This window comes from Synchiropus splendidus, chromosome 16 (genome assembly GCF_027744825.2).
Source record: "Synchiropus splendidus isolate RoL2022-P1 chromosome 16, RoL_Sspl_1.0, whole genome shotgun sequence".
Lineage (NCBI taxonomy): Eukaryota > Metazoa > Chordata > Actinopteri > Syngnathiformes > Callionymidae > Synchiropus > Synchiropus splendidus.
In genome coordinates, this window is record NC_071349.1 from 6,945,029 (window position 1) to 6,967,700 (window position 22,672).

Genomic DNA, 22,672 nt, shown 5'->3' on the forward strand with positions numbered 1-22,672 from the left:
ATTTAGTTTGTGATCTTTTTCTTCCAGCTATTGCCTACACCCCCAACTACAAGAAGAACCCCCCGCCGGTCCCTCCCCGGACCACCTCCAAGCCCCTCATCTCCATCACGGCCCAAAGCAGCACTGAGTCCACCCAGGACGCCTACCACGAAGGACGACATCCTCACGGCAGGATGTGGGCTTCGGACGGTCTCAGTTTGGGTCTGACTCCGGGTCGGACCCTGTACAACTCCGTGGACAGCCTGGATAGTGCCAAGGCTGTGACCATAGCGATGGAGGCGGCCGGTGTCATGGCAGGAAAGAGGCATCCATCCACGGACAGCCACAGCTCGGTACTCACCTGTGACAAGGCCGTGCTGGTGTCCAAGGCGGAGGAGTACTTGAAGACGCCTCGTTCTTCGATAGGGATTCAGGTATGTTTCAGTCACCTGACTTCTAGACAGAAGCAAGTGGTTGGAAGGGTGAAATACAGCAGGGTTTCTCTTCATTTCTGACCCCTGAAGGTTCCACAGAGAGCTAGCAAGTAAAACTCTTCCAAAACCCTAATACTCCTCTTAGCTCGGCGTGTGGCTCTATAATAATAGAAACTTGCACACATTCCACGCCGAGTCAAACTGGAGTCTTCATAAGGAGCTAAAAATAGCAGGAGTGAGTCATCGTACCGCAATCCATCAATTAAGATTCACCTCCAGCCGTGGTGGGTTGTTCATTCATTCTCTCACTGTACTCCCTCCCCTGCTTTCACCCAGCGCCGCCTCACTGCAGGCTCCCCTGCATCCCTCCTTCTCTCCGCAAAAACCTACAGTTTCACCTCAATGTCCTGAAATATATTCCGTGGAAAAGCTGCTTGGGTGTCATTTTCAATGGTCACGTCAACTGAGCAGCTGTTCCTGAAAATGTTCAATTCATGGCAACCTGAGTAACGAAAATGCCATGCTGTTGTGGCAAATGAAAATGATGACATGAAAGTGGTTGGACTGGTTGAGAAACTCAATCATAACTAGCGGTCACAGCCTCTACTCCATCCACCTTCATCAGTACGTTTTGTCTTGGTTCTACGTAGCCTCAACCTGTCCAGGTTCTCCTCCAACTCAGCGCTACTCTGATCTCTGTATCATCAGCAAACATCATGGTCCATGGAGACTCCTCCCTGACCTCATCTGTCTGTCTGTCCCTAACAATACCAGACAAGAAAGGACCAAGAGCAGATGCTTCATGTAATCCTACTCACCAGTGTCTCACTGTTCTCATACATCTTCTGCACAACCCGCATATCCTTCTCTGATGCTCCTAGTGTCCTCACGCTACCACATTTTCTCTGGAAACTCTAATTTATACTCTGTGTTGCAATGGCTTTGAGGGGAAGATTGACGTTTGCTTTACACCTAGCTAGATTTCAGCTTTGAGTTCAGTGCAGCCGTTCTGTCTTGAGGTCATGAGCGGTTAATTTTGGAGGTGCAATCTTAAAATAATTTCTCGTGATTTGATCCACAAAAATAATGTTTTGTTCATCACAAACTTAGTTTTTTGTGTGTGATGAGGTGAGCAGTGTGACAAGTTTTGCACACCAGTTTCAGTTTACTGTGAGCGAAGCTAGAAGGAATTCTTTTCCCTCCATATATGTAATTTTCCAAGGGGAAACCAGGATGGAGCTTGAGGTGGTCTTCTCTGGAAATATATCTTTATTTTTGAGAAACGAATTGGTAGAGAGGGAATTTGGTGAGTTGAGGAATTAAATAAAGGTAAGTTGAGGTTTTGGCCAGGAAATGTACTGACCTGAGGCTTATTTTTATTATTCATCTTGTTTCAAGACATTTAAACGCTGAATATTTTTGCCATCCAAAGTAAAAATGTGTCGCGACTTTGTGAGCGCAGCTGTGTTTCTACGCCATTATTTCTCATTTGTAATCCTTGATCTTGGACCCCGGGTGCCAGGTCCTGACATCCCCCAGTCCATGTGGACCGCTTCACTTTCACAATACCCTCCAGCTTTGGCATGTTTGTGCGCTCATTGATTTGTTTACAAAAAAATACCTAATGAGAGTCGTAATGAGACGAAAAACAGGCCAACGCGTTTGACCTTTGCAACCTCCAGCAGGAGTCTCAGTTTGTCAGCACGGTTCTAGATCTGTCTTCAGGTGAGATTTCCCTGATGGACATAAATCTCACTGGAGCCTGCTCTGCGTTCATGGCAGACATGAGGCTCATTCTCTTTGCATGAGGTGGACTTTCCTCTGCTTCTAGCACAAAGTAATGGAGGTCACCCCTCGAGCGCTCCTCTCTCATCTCCTTCCCTGATAGCGCCGTCCTGCAGGTGCTGCAGTAAAATGGCTCTGGAAAAAAACAGACCAGGAGAGGACAACATTTGCAGGCAAATGGTGTTCGCCATTCATTTCTGACTCGACCTGTTTGAACTAGTTGCAGTTCCATCAAGGACCTCTTGTCTTAATTTTCACCCGACTGCTTCAACCATGGAGATGTAGAGTCATTTATTAGAGATGACTTATCCAGAAAGTCTGGGTCAGGTCTTCTGTAATCGACACACTTGCTGACAGACATCGAGAGATGAGCCGGACAGTTACTTCAAGTTGACTTGGACTTGAATAGTGATAAATAAAAAGAGAACTCTGATGACTTGTACCTGAACATCCATCACTTGGACTTGAAACCGGTGACTCACTCTACGACTTGCAACTCTGACAGTATTGACATGGACGAGAGCGCCGATGAATCGTAGGAGATCGCTGTTGACTTGGACACTTGTGACCTCTGATGACTTGGTGTAGAATGAACTCCGATGACTTGGACTAGAACCCTGACAGTCTATTGTACAGCATGAACAACTTGGACTCAGATTTCCTGAACCACAACACTGCATGCATCTAAAGTACAATTTGGAATAGAATTTTGATGACTTGAACCCTGACTTGATAACTCTCCAGGACGTCATTGACAACTTCAATTAAAAAACTGCATATATAGGCAGCTAAACCAATGACATGGACGCCTACATAGTTCATAGTTCCTACAAAGTTCTTTGTACGGCGCCCTGACTAGTTTGACTAGGACGCTGGCGACTTCCATCGGATTTGGCCGACACATTAAAGATCACTGATGACTTGAGGGACATTTTGAACTTGCACATTAAACACAGGGAGTAGAAGCACATGTTAGTGTACAGTTCTCGTTCACACTTTCTCAGCTCAGGACACAGATGGAGGATTAAACAGCAGCAAATGGAGTTGGAAAAAAAGCGTGACAGACAGGAACGTGTCCTCAGACTGGTGAGCAGTGACAGGGTCTCCATAAAGCCGGTAAAACATGGAGCCCCTGGGAATGATGCGGGCCGCAATAAAAGTCTGTGAGGCTTCACCTCCCAGATCAGATGGTAGTTGTACACATCATCATCACTCACTCGTCCTCTCATCCCCACAACATCCTCTAATACTGCCGCATATGTCACCGGCGGTCCCTCGGCTGTGGCACCAAACTGTCCAAATGCTGTCAAATGTTTTTGTATTAGCGGGAAAAGAAGCAGCCGGGATTATACAAGCTAATCATCTTATTATACTGATACGCTGATGAGTAAACAGTTTCAACGCAGCACCATAGACGTGAGCCTCTGTGTGTGTGGTTATTTGCCACAAGAAGCCACATTTTTTTTAAATGAATTTGGTATATTACTGAATCAAATGATGGACCCATGCATACATTTAAACAACAAAATATTTGTATGTTTATTGGTTTTTAATAGGACAATAAATCACAATGGTGGCTATATTCAAGTTTTTATACCACCTTATTTAAACTTAAATTCATTTATATGTTTATTTATTTATTTATTTCCGCTGACATAAACTTGAAATTAGAGTGAAACAACATCTGCGTGTGTAGTAACACATCCTCAGAGAAGGAAGAACTTGAGACAATCTTCTCATCACTGCCTGTCCACTGCATGTATGAAAACTATTTGTCCCCCCTAACTTTGTCTCCTAACATCTACATTAGCTGTACCTTATGTACCCAAGACAACTTATCTTTTGTCGTCTCTAACTCGTCTGCTTTCTCTGTCTCTATTGTACAGTAAACCATACATCATGGTACTCTCTTTTAAAAGCATCCCTTTCACTCTAGCTGTGACTCCTTCATTTGTTGCTCCATCCATTTCCATTCGTCTATCATTTTTAATCCTATTTGCCTTCATTTCTAATGGCTTGTCCTTTTCTATGTTCTTTATTATTTTATTTATTATTGTCTACCTTTACCTACTTCCATTCTGTTTTTTCTCTCTGCTCTTAGTCCTGCTTGGAAAGTCTTTTTGTCTTCAGCACAAAAAAATTGGGGATTAACCAAAAGTTGCTGGTCAGAGTGGCAATAACAAAAATAGTTTTTCTTCCATTAAAAATAAAAAGCTCGACGAAAGTCTGCTGGAACTGCCGATGAGAGAGAGCTCGGCATCAAAGAGAACGGTCGCCCGCTGTGCTGTCGCTGCACATCATTATATTGAGCTTCTAATTGTGACTCGTACATCTGCTGTGCCACATGTGTTTTTTGGTTACAGGTCATCCCAATAGACCAAGACACAATTCCAAAAAAATAGTCATTCGTATGCATGTTTCTGTCCGGGGGTGGGCGGATGGAGATGCATGAAAAGTAGTGAGTGGGCTGGTGCAACATTAAGTTTTATACTAACTGGGAAAAGATACGTTTGTGTTCCATGTTTGGCTAATAAAAAACTGAATCTGTTTCTGTGGAAGACGGGTTCTAAAAATGAGCGCGTGATGAGGCCCTTTTGCGCGTTTCTTCCTCAGCTCCATAAATCATTGAATATTAACTGACAGGCTGTGTACAGTTTACAAGCTGGGTCCAGTCTCAGACCAATAAAGCCAGAAGCCCACGGGAAACCAGTAATGAGAGGCGCTGCTGAGTTTTATCATCGCTCTGCATCAGGTGGAGGCGGCGACCGACTCGGAATCAGAAAGCAAAGGCTCCCGGGAATACCATTCTGTTGGGATCCAAGTGGAGGATGACAAGAAGGGGTGAGTCTGGGACTTCATGCGTTTTGAAAATCTCCAATGTGAACTTTTTGTTGTGTTGGCATCCCCTCAGGCAAGGCAGGTTCAAGCGTTCCAACAGTGTGACAGCAGCTGTGCAGGCTGACATGGAGCTGGAGTGCTTCCCTACCATGGAGGACAAAGGCCTGCAGTTTGGCGGAGGCTTCCAGCGGCACTCGGAGCCCAGCACACCCACCCAGTACGGAGCGGTGCGGACCGTACGCACCCAGGGCCTCTTCAGCTATCGAGAAGATTACCGCACCCCGGCCGAGCCCCCGAGTCCAAGGGAGACCACGAGCGAGAACACCTGGCAACTGGAGCCGCCATCATCCAGAGAAAGCGCGCTCACCACGAGCGAGTCGGGGAGAACCTCGCCATCGCTGAGGAGAGACGGGAGCTGGTTCATGCAGCTGCTTCACACCGAGACCAAGAGGATGGAAGGCTGGTGTAAGGAGATGGAGGCCGAGGCCGAAGAGAACGACCTGTCGGAAGAAAGTGAGTGTCCCGCCTCAGATTTGTTTGGATTTGGCCCTTAAATGTAAGCAACTTTCTGCATGTGTTTAAGTTCTAGGCAAAATCAGAAGTGCAGTGGGGAGCGCTCAGCTGCTCATGTCTCAGAAGTTCCAGCAGTTTTACTGGCTGTGTCAGCAAAACCTGGTAAGATACTCATCTTTGCATGCAGATTTTTCCCAAAACATCAGGGCAGGGTCCACTGGAATTTCAACAGCATCCATTTTGATATGTATTGCTGTTAGCATGTGGCATCGCGTCTTGACGGTCACACTCAAGCAAACGTGCCTTGAAACTCAGTATTCATTGAGTGTGTGAGCTGCAAAGTTTTCCATGGAGAGAAAAGTCTTGACCTCTTCGCTCCAGCTGCTGCCCCCGCGACCCACCTTGCACGAGTGAATGATGGATGGAAACAGCTTCTCTCTGTGTGCCATCAAAAGGGACGGATAACTGATGTAGACAGGGTCAACCTTTAGCATTATTTAAGTGTTTGCAGCTCGATAAAAAAGCTCATGTACCATCAGCCTTTCATTTTAGATACACAGTGCTCACACTTTGTTGTCAACCTTCACCATACATTTAATGGTTTAGTAACCTCCGAGCCACTCAATCAAAACTCCCTGAAAGTCATCGATTGTGGAAAGCGGCAGAGCCTGAAATCGATAGCCATCTCGCGCATTAGCGCCGACCTAACTGTTTTGGAATAAATAGAAGGATACATTTTTAATGTCCAGGCTTTACCAGCAGACGAACAGAGCTAAGCCTGCCGTGTCCACTGTGAGAGAGTGCACGGACCCTGAGCGCTCCGTGGATCATCCCACAACATGTACGCACGTCAAGTCAGGGATTTCTGCCTCATCATTTTCCCCTGCCGTTCGCTAGTCGTTTCATCGATTTGAGGAGAGATGACGATATGTCAGATGGAGCTGGTGGAGAGTTGTCAGCCGCTGTTCTTGTGACGTGGAGCAGCAACGGCACCGCAGGATGGCAGGGAGTTATACCGCCTCATTACCCGCAGAGCTTCACTCCTGGTGTCACATATTGAGATCAACAAGTGGACTTTTTTTGTGTCCCCACGCTAGTGTGGGTTTCTTCTGGGCACTCCTGTTTCCTCCCTCATACAGTAGATGTGTCCATTGGTGTTGAGTGTGTGTGGTTGTCTGTCTACTTCTGCCCTGTGATCCGCTGTCCAGGGGGTCCCACGTCTCTCAAACCTACAATAAAGTAAAAATCCATGGATCTTTATTTTATTTTATTTTATTTTATTTTGATCTGAGGAGATTTTTAAGGTCAAAACACATGGGAATAATTTAAGAGAACGTGACAAGAGTAAAAACAAAATTAATTAATTAATTAAAATGTAAAAAATTAAAAAAGAAAATTTAAATACAATAAAACAAAAATCCTTATAAAATGTTATAAATATTTTAAATAAAATAAACTAAAATCATGAAAAAACATACAGGCCAGCACTAGACATGTGAAACAAAATAAGATTTTGATTCAAAAGAAAAAAAATGAAATGTAAATGAAACATTTTCTTGAATAGAAACAATAAACATTTGGTCAATTTGTTATATATTAAATGAAAGCATGATGTAAATAAATGTTTTCATTAATGCAAGAAATAAATGTCAACTCTAAAAATCTATATTAAAAACTGTGATAAAATGGTAATAAATGCATCAAAAGCAGATTAATCTGGCATTATTAAACCAGTATTATTTTATTAATTTGTCTGGAAGATACTTCTAACAGTCACAGAATGATACACCGTCCAGCCCAAAGCGTTTGTAGTGCAGTGTTGCAGACAGATGTGCTGCTCTTTTCCCTGCACAGCACCTGACAAATGATGGGGGACATGAAGGCAAGTTTGACATTCAGTCTTGTGCAAGCAGACTACTGGAGTATGAACGTTAGTTGACTTTAAGTTCAAATGTCGGTAATACCCTGCGTCCTTTTATTCCAGTGCTGGTGTTTCAGCTCAGTAACCGGAAGGTGATTTCACTGCAGAGGCAATTCAGTTTCTTATTTAAAGGTTTGACATGCCGACCAGGAAATAAAATAGTTCTTTATAGTCTGAGAGGGCATCTAGTGGGTGTAAGTGGGACTGCAGCGTCTTCTTCACTCCTCATGTCTTCGCTCAGGACCCCAGTGCCATGCCGCGGCCCACCTCTCAGGACCTGGCCGGATTCTGGGACCTGCTGCAGCTCTCCATCGACGACGTCACCATGAAGTTTGACCAGCTGCAGCAGATCAGGAACAACAGCTGGAGGCCTGTTGACAGTCCGGAGAAGAAGGTGAGACATGTCCTTGTGCCCGAGCCAGAGAGCGCCCTGAGGGATCTGCTACCTGCCACCCCGTCTTGCATCTCTCCTCCTGCACCAGGCTGTTCCTGTCTCATGTACTTGGAACGCCACTGCTCCTCTCTTGTTTTTCAAATACTTATGAAGAGGTGCTGCGATTGAACGAATCGGACAGTGCTGTTATAAGACTGCGTTTTGCTTCACTAGTTTAAAAGCTGTCTAGAAAAACATTTGGCAACAAATGTGAAAATGTATTTTTCAGTTCAAAGAAATTAATAAATGCTGGAAATAAACTATAACTGTAAATAAAATCAGATTAAAAATTGTCAATCCAAAAACAATTACAAATATTTAATTTAATAAGAAAAACTACATGCTACTTTCTGCATTAGTTATTACAGCGTGTGTGTATGTATAAGACCTCTGTTGGAGCTTTTGTGAAAAGAGTCGCCACAGAATGTCAGAGGTCAAATCGCGTTATTACCTAAATGTATTGCATAGTGATCAAAATCCAGTGAGGCAGAGTGCTGAGTTGTAGGCCGATAAGAGTGTGAGTCGGGACCTTCAGTGAGAAGATGAGACAGCTTCAATGCACATGAAGTACTGGTGGCTGCGCCTTGACGTTTTAACAGGAATGCGAGTTGCTTGCGGGACATGTGGTTCAGTGGCAGCCAATGGCGCCACGATGGCAAGAACCACTCGCAGCTCAAAACATGTTGACATTATGTCTTTCCTTCCCCCTGAAGCCACCAGCTCCTGTACCAAAGAAGACGACTCGACAGAAGAGTCTGGTGACGAGGGAGAAATCCCTGGACCTGCCGGACCGACAGCGCCAGGAGGCCCGACGGCGGCTCATGGCCGCCAAGCGAGCCGCCTCTTTTCGGCAGAACTCGGCATCCGAGAGAGCGGATAGCATTGAGATCTATATCCCTGAGGCTCAAACTCGACTTTGAGAAGATGGGGCCTCTGTATCTGACTCTAAAATTAGCCTTTTTTTCTAGACTGCGACTCTCTCTACTCTTCCTCATCTGTCGGTTCATCTCAGTAGCGAACATCTCATCGCCATTGCCAAGAAGGATGTGCCATGGCTGGAAGAGTCTGACACGGGTGGGTCAGTTTCCTCCAATCTCGTGCCATTTTAAAAGAGCAGCTTTGACAACAAACCAGCAACCCGGCCTTCGAGACAAAGAGTGGAGATTGCTACAAATACTTCTCATTGTTTAATGCGATCGGAACAAATTAACAAGTTCAAAGGTCACAAGTGTGCTGTTTTTTTTTCCGATTGATTGTCGATGATGAGTCACAAAACGGCTGTGAATATGAAAACAAAAAGTGCCAACACTTGAAATACCTCAACTGTGTGCACGAGGCACTGACCGCAGTCACTCAGTGGAAAACGGGCTTGTTTAGGAAACAACCTAGTTCCCCAAATAAGTTTGGTTATAGCCTATTTTGCGTCTTTTGACAATGACAAACACTCTTATGAGAAACAGGCATCTGGACCAACTTGAGTTTCTGTTTAAAAGTAAACTGCTTTTCAGTTCAGTTTCTCAGTCGAAGTATGGAATCACAAAAGAAAAAATCATAAATATTTGGAAATACAGGCAGAGTTCAATACAGAGACATAATCTGGAACTAGAAATGGGTGCTAGCGCTTGATCTTGTGGCAGTCCGACCTGTCTAATACGGTACACACAGCTGGTACAGCTCATCCTAAGCTGCTGAAGAAGCATCTTCTTCTTCCTCTGTGACTCCTTCTACCGCATGCTATTTTAAAGTGCACTGCTATTCATCTTTAAATTGAATTAAATCCCTTGATCTAGTTAAAAAAAAAGCATTAACAAACATAAAAATGGTGGACCACAAGAAGTACTGTGAAAATAGCAGGAGGAAAAGTGACAAATATGAAACTTTTGTCTGGAAGTATGGAGTCATGTAAGTGCTCAAACTAGCTGAATCATATAAACAGTAAAGTAATTCGATATAAATGTGGTAAGAAAACTCACTTAGGAAATAAATACTGAACAAATCATATCAAGTAATTATTTTACAAATAGTGCTAGTTGCAAATATTTTTGATGGTTTTCAAAACATTCAAAAAGTTGAGACTTGACTTGAGACCTCCCTCCAGTGGCTCATTTTCCACCTGTGTTGTTCCCCCCATTTTTTAAATCTTTATTTCCAGATATATATTTTTTGCACTTAAAATGTTATAGTTAGTTGAGTTTAAATGAGCTCAATGGGACAGCAGGTGGCAGCACTGTTCTGGCTGCATCTATGAAAACACCATTGAAATATGTTTGTTACTTTTCAATATATTTTGAAAATCAACCTGCATTCTCCATGTAGGTAGTGAAACTTTTACTGAACAGTATGGAAAAACTTAAGTACCAAGAAAAGGAAATACTTTGTGATGTATTAGAATATTAGATCCAAATGTAGTTTTAGGTAGGCTAATAATATTGTGGATGTTAAATGACATGAATCAACCCAAAACAACCTTAGTTTTTCATGAGTCCGTTTAATGTTACACTGAGTTTGGACCGTGATTCAGAGATTTAAAGAAAAAAGTCAACTCAAGTAAGTCCAGATGCCGCCTTTAGTCCTTTGATCTGGCTGACTGACTGAATCCATGAGCATCCATCGCCGAATCGTGACACCATCGCCAACTTTTCGTATTGGCATTACTTGAAGCGGAACACATGCAACTTGTCTCGTGCCAACCACATGTTGATGCAGTAGAAAATAAACAACAGTAGGACCGTGAAAACATGTAGATTTAAGCACTTATGCACTTATTACAATTCTCTCTATTTTCAAGGGAAATGTACATAACATCACAATGTTGTGTTTCGTGAGTGGGACGCGTGGTTGATTTCTTTGATGTCCGTGTTCATTGCTTTTCACACAATCATGTGAGTGCACTTACACATGCATCTCATTCACTCCTCTCAGGCCCTTCAGTTGTTGACAAAAAAAAAAATAAAGCCCTAAAATACAACAATGCACTGTGTATTAAGGCTACTGACAAACTGAGTTCAAGTGTTGTAAGTTATAGCTAATTTCAATGTCTTTTGAGATATATTTTTAAAAATATTTAGAAGGTAGTTTCAAGATCTTCAGATTTAATCTAGAAATAAACAATTTAACTTATTTAAGAAAAATCCAAAATATATTAGAATACATCGAGGAATGTTTCAGAAAATAATTTAATAGCTATTGTCAAGTCAATAAACTACAGATACAAAAAATGAGGAATTACAGTGAAGACAATTCCAGCCAATTGCTTTCTCACGTTCGTTCATAAGAGTATTTGAATTGTACATATCTACGGTAGCATAACTTTAATACGTCTAGATGGCGGAAGCTTCATTCACTTGGAAATGAACTTGATAGTGCAGAGACAGACTGGGTTCTGGAACTATTTGTCTCATAGCTTCTGTATATATGATATATTTATTATTATATTATATTTTTCCTGGAAAAAAAACAAACCGTTTTTCCTTTCAAATATTTTTATTTTATGTGAAGTTTACATTTCAGAGTTTTAAAACTGAATGTCACTCACTTGCCCCCGCATCTGTAGCTCTCATTTAATAGACTCCCCAGATATTATTGGATTTTTAGATATTTCATCTCAATTCAAAAAACCCCAAAATAAAAAATAATAATGATAATCAAAACACAAATTTTCTGTTCTACTTTTCCACAAGTCATAGTGTAAAAAATGTAGACTCTTTTTTTCAACAAATCAAAACGGGGATTCATGATGGGCAGAGAAGACAAATTAGAGCTGAGCCAGAAGACTAATTTGTCTTCTTTATCTATACCTTTGATGGGGGCCATGATCTAATAGTACAAAAATATATTTGTTGCATGTTAGAGCCGGTACTTTAGCTTGTCGAGAATAAAGCCATTTATTTACTTTGTTATTTTGTGATGCGCACACATGGTAGAAGGAGAAATGTTGTTTCCACTCTGGCTTCAGAACGTGACTATGATAGTGGCTTTGCCCCTGGATAAAACTGAACTACCTACTATAGGCCATTTGTTTATTCATTCATTGTCTGCCTCTTCTTCCCGGTGTGTCAGGGTCACATGGGGCTAGAGTATGGAAAGGTGTTTACCTTTATGCACCAGTTGTGCTGGTCATGATCGAACACAATCATGTTTGAGGTGAGCTGAGATGAACAGTTCCTTCAATGTTATAATTTACCAAAAATATTGCTGTACCGGTTTGCACTTCATCAGACTATTAGAGTTTAAGGAAGAGGTGATATAATCCTGAATGATTTAAGAGTGGCACAGTAGTTTCTGTCATGGTGAATAAAAAGCTGAGCCAAAATACAAAGCTGTTGATTTACATGTCGACCTATGTTCCCAGTCGGATCAAAAGGTTTGGATAGTGATCGAAATATTGTCGCCCGAATTAGTTTTGTCATGTGGGAGGGACTGAAAGTTGCCAAGATAAGCTAGTACGGGGTAGTTTTTCGAGACACCTCCGAGTGAGGGACTCTGTTCAATAGGGCAGGAAAATATGGAGCAAACAGTGATGAACATTCTTCTTCTTATTATTATTATTATTATTCCATCACGCACAAGCAAAGCGACTGTTTGGCACCAATACTTGGATTTCACTACAGTTCACATGTGGTCCCCCAGTGGGAGACAGACAGCCAGACTGATCTGTCCGACATGCAGGCTCAGTCCTGCAAACATTTGGCTGCATCGGGAGCTGTTTTGTAGCTGGAAGGAATTTCTGTGACCGCTGCTATTTGCTGTGCTGGCTGCTTTTTCATATCTGAGTCACCAAAGCAGCTTATGTAAGATTTCGGCTCCTTGGCAAGATCAAGCAAACCGTCTCCGAGTCCCAACACAGCTTTTGCAGAATTTAAGCCTTCTCTGCAAACAAAACTATCAGGGTTCAACGTTCAAGTGACATGTATGTTCATTGAGTGGTAACGCGTTTTGTTCTGTAGCTTCACAATTAAATTGATTTTTTTTTTTTTTTAAACAAGAAGAAGGCTTTCCGATGGACAAGTTGGAGGATTATGTAATGCCATATGAGCCCCAAACATCTGCAAGTGACATCACCATGGACCCATTTATACTCCCACTCAAGGACACTGTTCATACTTCCAAGATATGTTTCATGACAACAGCATCAGAAAACATGAATATAAAAAAGGGAACTTTTTTTTTTAAACAATCCCTTGAGGTTGGAATGTGAAATTGATCCCTATAATTATTAAACACAAATGTAGTTTAGCTAAAATTATTTTATTGTATATCTATAGTGAATATAATGCCAAATATTCATGATTTGTAAAAGAAATATATTAAACTATTTTTTGCTCATGTTCTGTTGTCATTTTTTTATTTGGTTACTTACCTTCTGATATGACGGCATGCAAAGTGTTAATTATGAATGTAGCCTTATTTATTTGCCAAATTACATCACTGTTTTACTATGTATGTATTTATTTCAATGTATCCTATGCATTTTATCATTGTTTATTTGAAAATCTAAAACATTTGGGGATTTTTTATTTTATTTTATTTTATTTATTTATTATTTTCTTTGTTCTTTGCACCTTTAGCCATCTGTTAAAAAAATATTTTACTTCTTTTGGTTTGCTTGGAAATCACACATTGTAAATATTTCTGCAATTAAATTTTTGGAGAAAAAGATTTGGAAACGTGTGGCGTCTGTTTCATTGTTTCTTTTTACATGCTAAAGTAGAGCAAGCTTTAATATCTGACGCATTTCTCCATATTTCAGTAGTAAGGGATAAATAAAGGAGGAAATAAAAACGGAACTACGTCATTGGCATTTTTCTGAAAACACCTGTTACTTCCTGTTTATATATCAGCACACAAGATAAATATTGACAGAGGTAGTTCATGATTTCAAAGCATCTGTTCCATAAAGGACAATACAGTACCGTGATGTAAAGTCTTTTAAACTGTATCTCATATCATGGTATAGTCCCAAACAAATGAAAGAAACACGCTTATAGAATAATTTTCCATTTCATCTGAGGGAGTATACGACAGTTATTTACTGTACACTATATTGCCCAATAAGAAGCGACGTAAAGGCAGCGCAACGTAACATTGACCAATAGAAAGAGACGTAAGTCTCCTGCAAAGGGATGCGTCGCAAAGACGGACTTCCTACTTCCTGTTTTGTCACTCGTGACCAAATTGAAGTCCTGTGATTGAAGCCTGTGTCGGCGACTCCGGGCGTAAGCAAGTGTTTCCGCTATGTTTCTTCTCAGCGATAACAGTTCATCTGAGGTATGTAAACATTCTCGTTCGTTGCACCCCCCTTTTCACGGTCCTAACGCTTGTCGTCGTTGTTGTTTGCATGAAGCGACTGTGGACGACTCTAGAACTGCTTTGCTTGCTGTTGAAATGTACTGTAGATACAGCGAATGAACTTCCCAAATGTAGTTTACAGAATGATTCGCCGCTCTCTAACTGTAAACACACGTCTTGTTTTAGGTGCTTGTGTCTCGCAAACACGATTTCTTGTGAAACACAATGTCCGACTCCTACGTGTTAGTTAGCCAGCGTTCTAGATGTTCAGAACTTTCTCCTTGTGTCGACAAATCGCTACTGTGAGTTGTGTTGATGCAGAACTGCATCATGTGTTTTCAGTGACTGCCTTACTCACCTGAACTGATGGAGCCTGGACCAGAGATCAGGACCACGCCTGCATCAGGTGCCATCTCCCCTCCAAGTCCTGAGTACTTCCAGTGGGATCTTCGCATCAGGCTTATTGGCCTTGGCTTTGTCTTCTACACCGCCATCTTCCTCCTCTCCCACATATTGTCTCTGACACTTTCCCGCACGTACAAGTCCTTACTGGCGAAAGAGCAGGTCTTCTGGAACCTTGCAGCAACTCGTGCAGTGTTCGGGATCCAGAGTACCGTGGCTGGTTTGCGAGCACTGACTGAAGATTCGGTGCTAACTAAAGACAGAGTGAGGGGCCAAGAGGACTGGTCGTGGTTCAATGTCCTCACCGCCACAGGTTTCTTCGTGTTCGAGAATGTGGCACTTCATTCCTCCAGTGTTGCCTTTAGAACCTTTGACCTCCCTCTGGCCACACATCATTTCTTCGCGTTGTCAGGATATGCTGGAGCCGTGGTTTGGGACTCTCTGGGTCACTTCCTTCCTATGGTTACGCTTCTGCTTGAGATGAGCACACCGTTCACCTGCATATCCTGGATGTTACTGAAGGTAAGTGCTGTTTAATGCACTATCTTGAATACAAGTGCATGTTCTCCTGTCAGGTTCATGATCTTTTGAAACCTTTTCAAGCATTGACTGAAATTACACAACTGATGATCAATACTGTTTCCCCATGTCGTTGTTTACTCACTTGGAGCCTCTTCATCTGTTGTCAGCTCTTGCCTGAGGCAACACTGGACCAAATGTCGTCCTGCTAGTGGACATGACAAACCCATTTTTCAACAATCCTGCCATTCCTTTTGCAGCTTTCTATAGAACCAGCACTTTCTATGAAGAAGTCCTTATTAAGTCTTGAATGTCTGGCATGACAGAAATGAAGAGTCAGCTATTAGCAACTGAGAATCCGGAAGTGCATTTGTTAACAATCTACATTAGGGCTACAAATGACTACTCGCGTAACTTGGCTTGATAAAATCAGATGAAACATAGTTGCTTCCTTAAGATTCTCCATACTGACAGGTCAGTTTTTTCTCTCTTCAGAATAATGGTCACAGAGAGGTCCACCCTCAGTTCAGGTGCTGTTTACACGGAGATGGAAATGCCACATTCCGTCATTGTCTTATATTGGATCCATTGCTCGTGTACTCAGCGAACACTGCCGTTTACATGTGAATCCGACAACTTTCGAAAAGGGGACCCAGCTTGGGAACTTTTGGCATGATGCTGGATTTACATCTGGTGTAAATGCTAATGAATATTGTTGATTTTAAAAGAAAAAAAAAATTAAAACCATGAATTTCAATTGAAGAGAGAACGGTGATTTCAGTTATGTTTTTCATATTTAATAAACATACTACAAACGCCACACAGCTTGCCAAAGTGAGCCTGTGAAAACTCAGGGTGCCAGTACCTTGCTGTACTGCACACTGCAGTTGTATTTGATGGACTCTACGGTCTCTGATGAAGCGTTATAGAGTGACAGAGCCAAAAGCGGGAACTTGTCGCTACTCAGTTATGGTCTGTGTAATAACACAATGGAAAGTAAAAATCCATAGCAGCAAGCACCATACTTCCTCGCTTGTCCAAACAAGCTAGTTTGCATTGTCCTGTCCGCCTGCATAATTGTTTACTTTCATCTGAACATACAGGGATGCAGGCTTTGTAGTGAATGCACTGTGGGCTCTTTTTTCCCCCTAACCTCTAACTTCATTGAAAATATAGTGCCACTCAGCGGCCAGGAATAGTTACTACAACAACATCACACAATTCTGCCTGAGGAATGAGCTGCATGTCACCTTGTTGACACATTGGCGTGGCTGCATAGAGCGTCTGCAGCATCCATCTTGAAGAATATGCTTAACCCTCACGACCAAAAATACTCTTCTTCATCTTTCAAAACAATGGTAGCTGTTGTCAAAAAGTTGCTTCATGGAGTGGCATAATTCATACAGCGTGATGTGTCATCCATCTTATCATCCTTAGCGACATGAGCAAGCATTTGTGGTGTCAAGACTAGTGGCGTAATGAATTTTGCAGTGAAATGTAATTGCTGAAATTGAGCATTTTGCATTGTTGTGTTTGTTGTTTTTGGAAGTAAATTGTAAACATTAAGGTCACTTTTTATTCTGCAGACAGTGTAGATAACATTTAGAACATGCTTCTTTCGATAGATTATCCTACCAAGTAAAAAGTACTGTGTGATCGTTTTAATTTTTAAATTTGTATTTATTTTTTTTATTAAGTCAAACTTTGAGTTACTCAAGTAATTTGTTACTGGGGTTTGTGTACATCTGAGTGAATATAACACACTCAAAATAAAATGTGCACTACAGTAGCTTCCATTGTTCTCACAATAAAGCGGTTATAAAATATCCATTTGAAATCTGAATGAAAAAAAAATTTTTGTAAATCTAGTGAGATAGTTAATCTATGTAGATTATCCCTGACTATCGCCATATCGACGAGAGCTTTCCGTTCTTTCTCTTTGACACACAATGTCCCGATTACAAATTTAGGGTCTTGCATCTGTCTTTTACATTCAGGCTAGACAGTAGAATGATTTTTAAACTTCAATCTCAAAAGGCTGAGCTGAAATGTGAAATTACAACCCCCTTTTTTGTTGAAAAATCTTTTTTGCTGCCAAAATGACACCAACAATGATAAATCTGAAAGTAAATGAACACATTCAACTTGGTCCCATTAATGTCACCTGTCACAGTTCCAGATTTGATGACATAGACACATGATATTATCCCCCTCCCAAATCCATTTGTGTGCTCTTCCTCTGGACAGGCCGGCTGGGCTCACACTCTGCTGTGGAAGTCCAACCAGTGGGTGATGATCCACATGTTCCACTGTCGCATGGTGCTGACTTACTACATGTGGTGGGTGAGCTGGAGTCACTGGGGGGAGTACAACACTCATGTGGCGCTTCCCCAGCGCCTGCTCTTCTTCACGGGCCTGGCTCTGCTCACCGTCCTCATCAATCCCATCTGGACGCACAAGAAGACCATGCAGCTGCTCAACCCCGTGGACTGGAACTTTGGGAACAAGCCAGCACCGGCAAACGGTTCCGCACGCGGTCGAGCCCCAGTCAAACATCATGCTAGCTGAAAGTGTTCTGTTGAAGTTCAACATCTGAATAATGACTTTAATTACGGTGTCTCATTAATATTGAATTAATAGTGTGTTGAGGGTGTGTGGTTTGAGGGCGTTCAGACAAGGTTCGGTCTGAATGTGCTTGATATGTTCAATTTTACATCTGTGACATTAGGCTGTGTTAAACAACACAAGGAGGTTTTGCTTTCTCTTAGCCTCAGTCCACACATGCATGACTGCATTCAGATCCATTTGCCGGTACGTTGCTTTAACTGTGAATTCAGATGCTGACAGATATGCTCAGAACTAGTCTTTGTTCTGCATGGAAAATGAGCTATATTTTTAACCATGCCTATCGCCTTGCAGAACTTCCACAAGAGGCTCATGTAAAAAAAAAAAAAAAAAAAAAAAAAGTAACTTCATCAGCGTTGTCTCTACAGACGGGAGAGAAAAGTGTGTCGGTCCTCTGTCATCTCTTTTTTTTAGTTATCAAATTTTTAAGTGGCACTATAGCTCATGGAATAGTTGTTTTTTTTATTATCTTGCTATTGTATTTTGCTCATATTTATGTGTTCTTATGTTTACAGTGCTGCCATGCCTCCAGCACAGGGCTTTTTTATTGTGTTTTTTTTGGCTGATCCTTCCATTCTGAAGTTTTAAGTCAAAATATGCACATTTTTATTTCAGAATCTGTTTGCATGTGGACTGGACCTCACTGTCACTAGATGAAGTTGCAGTATTAATTCATTAGCTCACATTATAATCAAAAGCACTGTCATGTCTTTTTTTATATTAAGTAGTACAACTCCCTGTTTGAACTGAGCGGAGTGGAAATTAGGGTTTAAACCCCTGGATACTGAGAATGGTGTGAAGAGTTACATGGCTGTTCTGAAGAGAGAATAATGTTGAAATGTTTGTGAGACTGGGAAGAGCTGACAGTAGAACAAATGCTTGTTGATAAGAATGTACATTTCAGTTTTTGCTGTGTAACATTTTGATTGAGGTTTAAATAAAATGTTTGCTATTTTGTTTGGTTACAACAATTTGCTCTTACTTCTTCCTCTTTAAACACTTTCGTAGCTCCTATTTCTTGCTTTTTTCCGTGACAACTTGGTGGATAGCTGTGTGATCAATGACTTCACAAATGCCATCAGACTTGTAATAGAAGGGACTTTTCTTGCTTAGCTTCACAGTATGATCATTTTTCGAATCACCACATTTGAACTTTCCATGTTGAATTTAGTTTGTATTGTACTGTAAAATAATAATAAGTAATCGTGCTGAACCCACGTTAACGTCACGAAACCAAAGCTCTTGGAAGTTAAAGGTTTAATATTTAAATCAAAGTGGCGCATACGATGTAGTTCTCATGTTAATCGAAGCTCAAATTGATATTCAAGTCCAGACAGCTGTTGGATGGGAAAGCCACATCACTCGTCACGTGACCCCGATTGGAACCTTCACTGTGATCCTCCCAGAAAAGACGAGGACGGGCTAATTGATTGACGTAGGTTTCAGCCAATAGAGGCGTCCACTCGTCTCACTGTACACCAATGAGCTGCCAGGGAGCTCTCGAAGGCGTCCCTATGGAGAGAGTCGGCTTGCGGTGAGGAGAGTCAAGTAAAGGAGGAAAGTGGCGAAAAGTTGGATGCGTTCCGGTGCTTAACTCGGTTATGCATCACTTCTAGTAGCCGTTAACGTTATTGCCTCGGATTATAATACCTCTCCTGGATATAGCCACATCCTGGTAAGTGAACAATTCTTTAACACTGCCGTAACAAAGTTGAACATGTTCGAAATGCAGTGGTTCAGGTGAGGCTACTTTGTTAGCTTGTGCCAAAAAAGTCACATTTTATACTGTCGCAATGGGTGTGTGTCTTCTTTAAAATCAGTGTGTGCCCATAACGTGGCGCTCGGTCAAGACAGCCAAGTTGTCAACTCTCCTCCCTTCACATCTTTGCATTGTCAATTGCGTTGCTGTTTGTTCTCGTTTGCATTAAGTCCACAGCTACTAGTCACCTTTATAGTGAGTCAATATTATTCCTGCGCACCACTTGTTTCACATTTACGCCTAGATCCGACTGCAGGTGTGAAGTCCTCTTCCCCCTCTCCTCCTCGGGTTTCCGTAATAACCGTGTCTTACCCCGGACAAATCATATGAATAGAAAATAACGACCGTTTATGCTCCTTGAACTGGTGTGGAAGTCTTTCTGAGCTGCAGCATCAACTGCAAATCCAAGTAGTCATGCATAACATTCCTCAATGAAAGGGCTGCAGTCAGCTGGAACATCAGTCTTTACAAACAGGTAGGGGGAAAAAAAGACAGATTTACAAGATCCATCCCAAATTCGGGAAATACTGCCTGAATAAACCACGAAAAAAAGAGCTTCAAAGCAGTTTATATAAAGTTCAAAACTTCACTTAGTAAGATTGCACTGTTATCACAAATCTTTCAAATATACTTTAAAAAAAAATATTGTCACCTTACTATCATCAAAACTCAGGTTGACTGCATCTGGAAAGTAGGAATATGAATGAAGAATACTTCTGATAATATCTACTTTTTTGTTACATTGTTGTCATTTCTTAAACAGGGTGTCATTTTTTAGATCCATTAGTTAAATGGTTGTCATGAAATATGATAGTTGTAGTAGTTTGTTAATGAAAACCAGGAAAGAAGTTAGACGTCTTCCAGTTGTTTTTCCCTTGAAACGCATCCTTAAAATGGTGTACCTCAGTGCCAGAAAAAGAAATACATGCCCAAAAAAATCTTGTAACCATATCAACAAGATTTGAACAACAATATTGTCTTGAACCAAGCCATTTTAGTTTTCTTGCAGGAGCAAGAGACAATTCCATGAGTATTGAAATATAATAATGAAATAAATTAATCTCACTGCTAAATATTTTATTTTGTAATGTATTATCATTTTGTTATTTATTATTTATTTGGAAAAAAATGAAATTATTTGAACACCATTTTCTGGTGGAACAAGCAAATAAAATTTTAGGCACACTGAGAGAAAAAGGCTTCATTGCTTAATGGATAAGACATAATGGTTTATCATAAACAAGATGCCCAATGGCTTGAATTTGTATGAGGTCTTAACAACTACTGTGAATAATATGTCACCTGTGCGGTGCAAAGCTAAGGAAGTTACATTATAGTGTTTTATAATTGTCCCATACATATGTTTCTAAAATGCTAGCAAAGCTCTTTTCAAATGTATTCATGCCTTCATGTCTCTGAAATTCTGACTGCATCAACAAAGTTGAGTGGTGTAAGAAGACAAGGTTATAAGGTGGTAATAAAATAAGATGGAATGCAGTCATAGAGGTTACTGTATTTGAATATACTGTACATAGAAGTACTATAATTTGTTTCTAATTTCTCCATAAATTTAAATTAAATGCATTTTTTATTCTACAGTGTGTGCTGTATATTAGTTTTGTTTTATTGTTGGTGCTGGACTTATGTACTGTAGTTACACGACCAAACAATAGGGCCGACTAGGACTTGTAGTTAACACAGTTAACAACCAATAAATTCTATTTCCTGAGATTTTAAAACATTTTTTGTGTTTTCAAATGTCTGTTAAGGCTTTTATTGACTAATGATGCTTTATTCCATAATATTTCAAATAGTTGATGGTGTTGAAACTTGAAAACTTGGACCGTATCTGATTACAAGACCGTTGCAGTCTCACTATGGCAACTGAAGGAAACACCCAGATTGCGTCCTGATTGGATTTTTCCAAATTAAAATGACTATTCCTCATTTGTTGTTACAATATTTACCCTAGCAATCACCACCCTTTTCCTTTTTTTTTCAAATAATCTATGTTAAATCCAACTGTGCACTCTAATCCAACAGTATAATCTAATAAAGCTCAGCTTCAGGAGTCATTTTTAAAAACATTCACACTAGTTTGGGCTGGTATGCTGTACATACATGTGTGGATTTACCACTGGAATGCAGATACTTGAAGCAGGTATGAATTCCAAAAATAAATAAATAAATGAACCGTGGACGGGACTTTGGATAGTCAAGAGGGGGAAAAGAGGGGGAGTATGCAGTCGAACTCCTTTCAATCCAAAACAGGATTTGACTGCCTCTTTCAGTGTAAAAAAAATATCACCTTCTATTTTTGTGGATCTTTTGCGTAGTCCTCTCTCCCAAAGTTGAGGCAGAAAGGAGCTTTCATTTTTCTATGTCCCTCTGAATTGGTTGGAATTTCTCTGGAGTTCCAGTGAAAGCTTTGAGATCCAAACGTGTAAGAAGAGGCACACTATTTCTTGTGTATTGAGCAGATGATGAGTGCCCACTCTGAAGGGCTTTTGTGAGCTACTTGGGTATGAACTGTGGGGGCATTTTCAAATGAATAGAGCTACAGACGGAGATCACAAAGAATGTCCACAGGAAATGGCAATATTCTTAGTTTGCGGAATGTTGACCAGTCTAGTGACTTTAAAGGGTGACGGTAGATTCTCACCCGATTTCATGTTTCGTTTGTCTTCAGTTGGGCTCCTCAATCATGTTATAAATTTTGCTGCAAAGAATGTAGTATATTTTTATTATTTATATTTTAAATAAAGGCTGCCCGCTTTAGTCTAATCTATAGATGGAAAAACTTGTTGATGTCGCCTCTTTGCTCAAGCGAGAGGTCTTTGTGCTGTAATATAGGTCATTTCGAATACATGGGTGAACAAATCGCCTGCATTTCACCGACATCCTGGGTGACTGTTTTCCTCTGTGGAAGAAACCGCTCAGTAATCCCTACATGTAATAACACGCTCCGCTGAATGTGTCAACACAGCGGCTCATTTTCACCCCTGTTTTTGTATGTACTGAGAGTATTTTGAATTGCCCACTGACAACTCTTTGCAAAACTCAAAAAAATTGCAAAAAAACATGAATTTGCAGACTCCTGCTATCTACTAGTGTTAGAATTTTCAATGCACATAGGACTGTTTCCTCTCCGACACATAGAGAACACCTGAATGTTA

The 22,672-nt window shown here is 41.0% G+C and overlaps 3 protein-coding genes across 7 annotated transcripts in view; all 3 read left to right on the top strand.

Annotated features, from left to right (window-relative positions):
- The window catches only part of dlgap2a (discs, large (Drosophila) homolog-associated protein 2a), a 160,601-nt gene extending 147,116 nt beyond the window's left edge, over positions 1-13,485 (top strand). For all 4 annotated transcript variants that reach the window (XM_053844318.1, XM_053844319.1, XM_053844321.1 and 1 more), the window contains 6 exons: positions 28-413; positions 4,951-5,039; positions 5,110-5,549; positions 5,620-5,711; positions 7,712-7,864; positions 8,617-13,485. In XM_053844318.1, coding sequence (XP_053700293.1) covers positions 28-413; positions 4,951-5,039; positions 5,110-5,549; positions 5,620-5,711; positions 7,712-7,864; positions 8,617-8,823 — 1,367 coding nt within the window. In that variant the 3' untranslated portion in view covers positions 8,824-13,485. The remainder of the gene's footprint in view (positions 1-27; positions 414-4,950; positions 5,040-5,109; positions 5,550-5,619; positions 5,712-7,711; positions 7,865-8,616) is intronic.
- Positions 13,486-14,054: 569 nt separating this feature from the next.
- cln8 (CLN8 transmembrane ER and ERGIC protein) lies at positions 14,055-19,086 on the top strand. The gene is made up of 3 exons (XM_053845286.1): positions 14,055-14,170; positions 14,534-15,115; positions 17,360-19,086. Exons 2-3 carry the CDS (start codon positions 14,558-14,560, stop codon positions 17,678-17,680), a joined length of 879 nt encoding a protein of 292 aa, XP_053701261.1. The 5' UTR covers positions 14,055-14,170; positions 14,534-14,557; the 3' UTR covers positions 17,681-19,086.
- Positions 19,087-19,261: 175 nt separating this feature from the next.
- Positions 19,262-22,672, top strand: part of arhgef10 (Rho guanine nucleotide exchange factor (GEF) 10) — a 43,174-nt gene continuing 39,763 nt past the window's right edge. For both annotated transcript variants that reach the window (XM_053845658.1, XM_053845659.1), the window contains exon 1: positions 19,262-19,412. The gene's annotated coding sequence lies outside the window, so the exon portion shown is untranslated. The remainder of the gene's footprint in view (positions 19,413-22,672) is intronic.

Coding starts and splice junctions, on each gene's coding strand:
- cln8 (XM_053845286.1), top strand. CDS start 14,558: ATGGAGCCTGGACCAGAGATCAGGACCACGCCTGCATCAGGTGCCATC. Junction 15,116..17,359: donor TATCCTGGATGTTACTGAAG/GTAAGTGCTGTT, acceptor TCCTCTGGACAG/GCCGGCTGGGCTCACACTCT.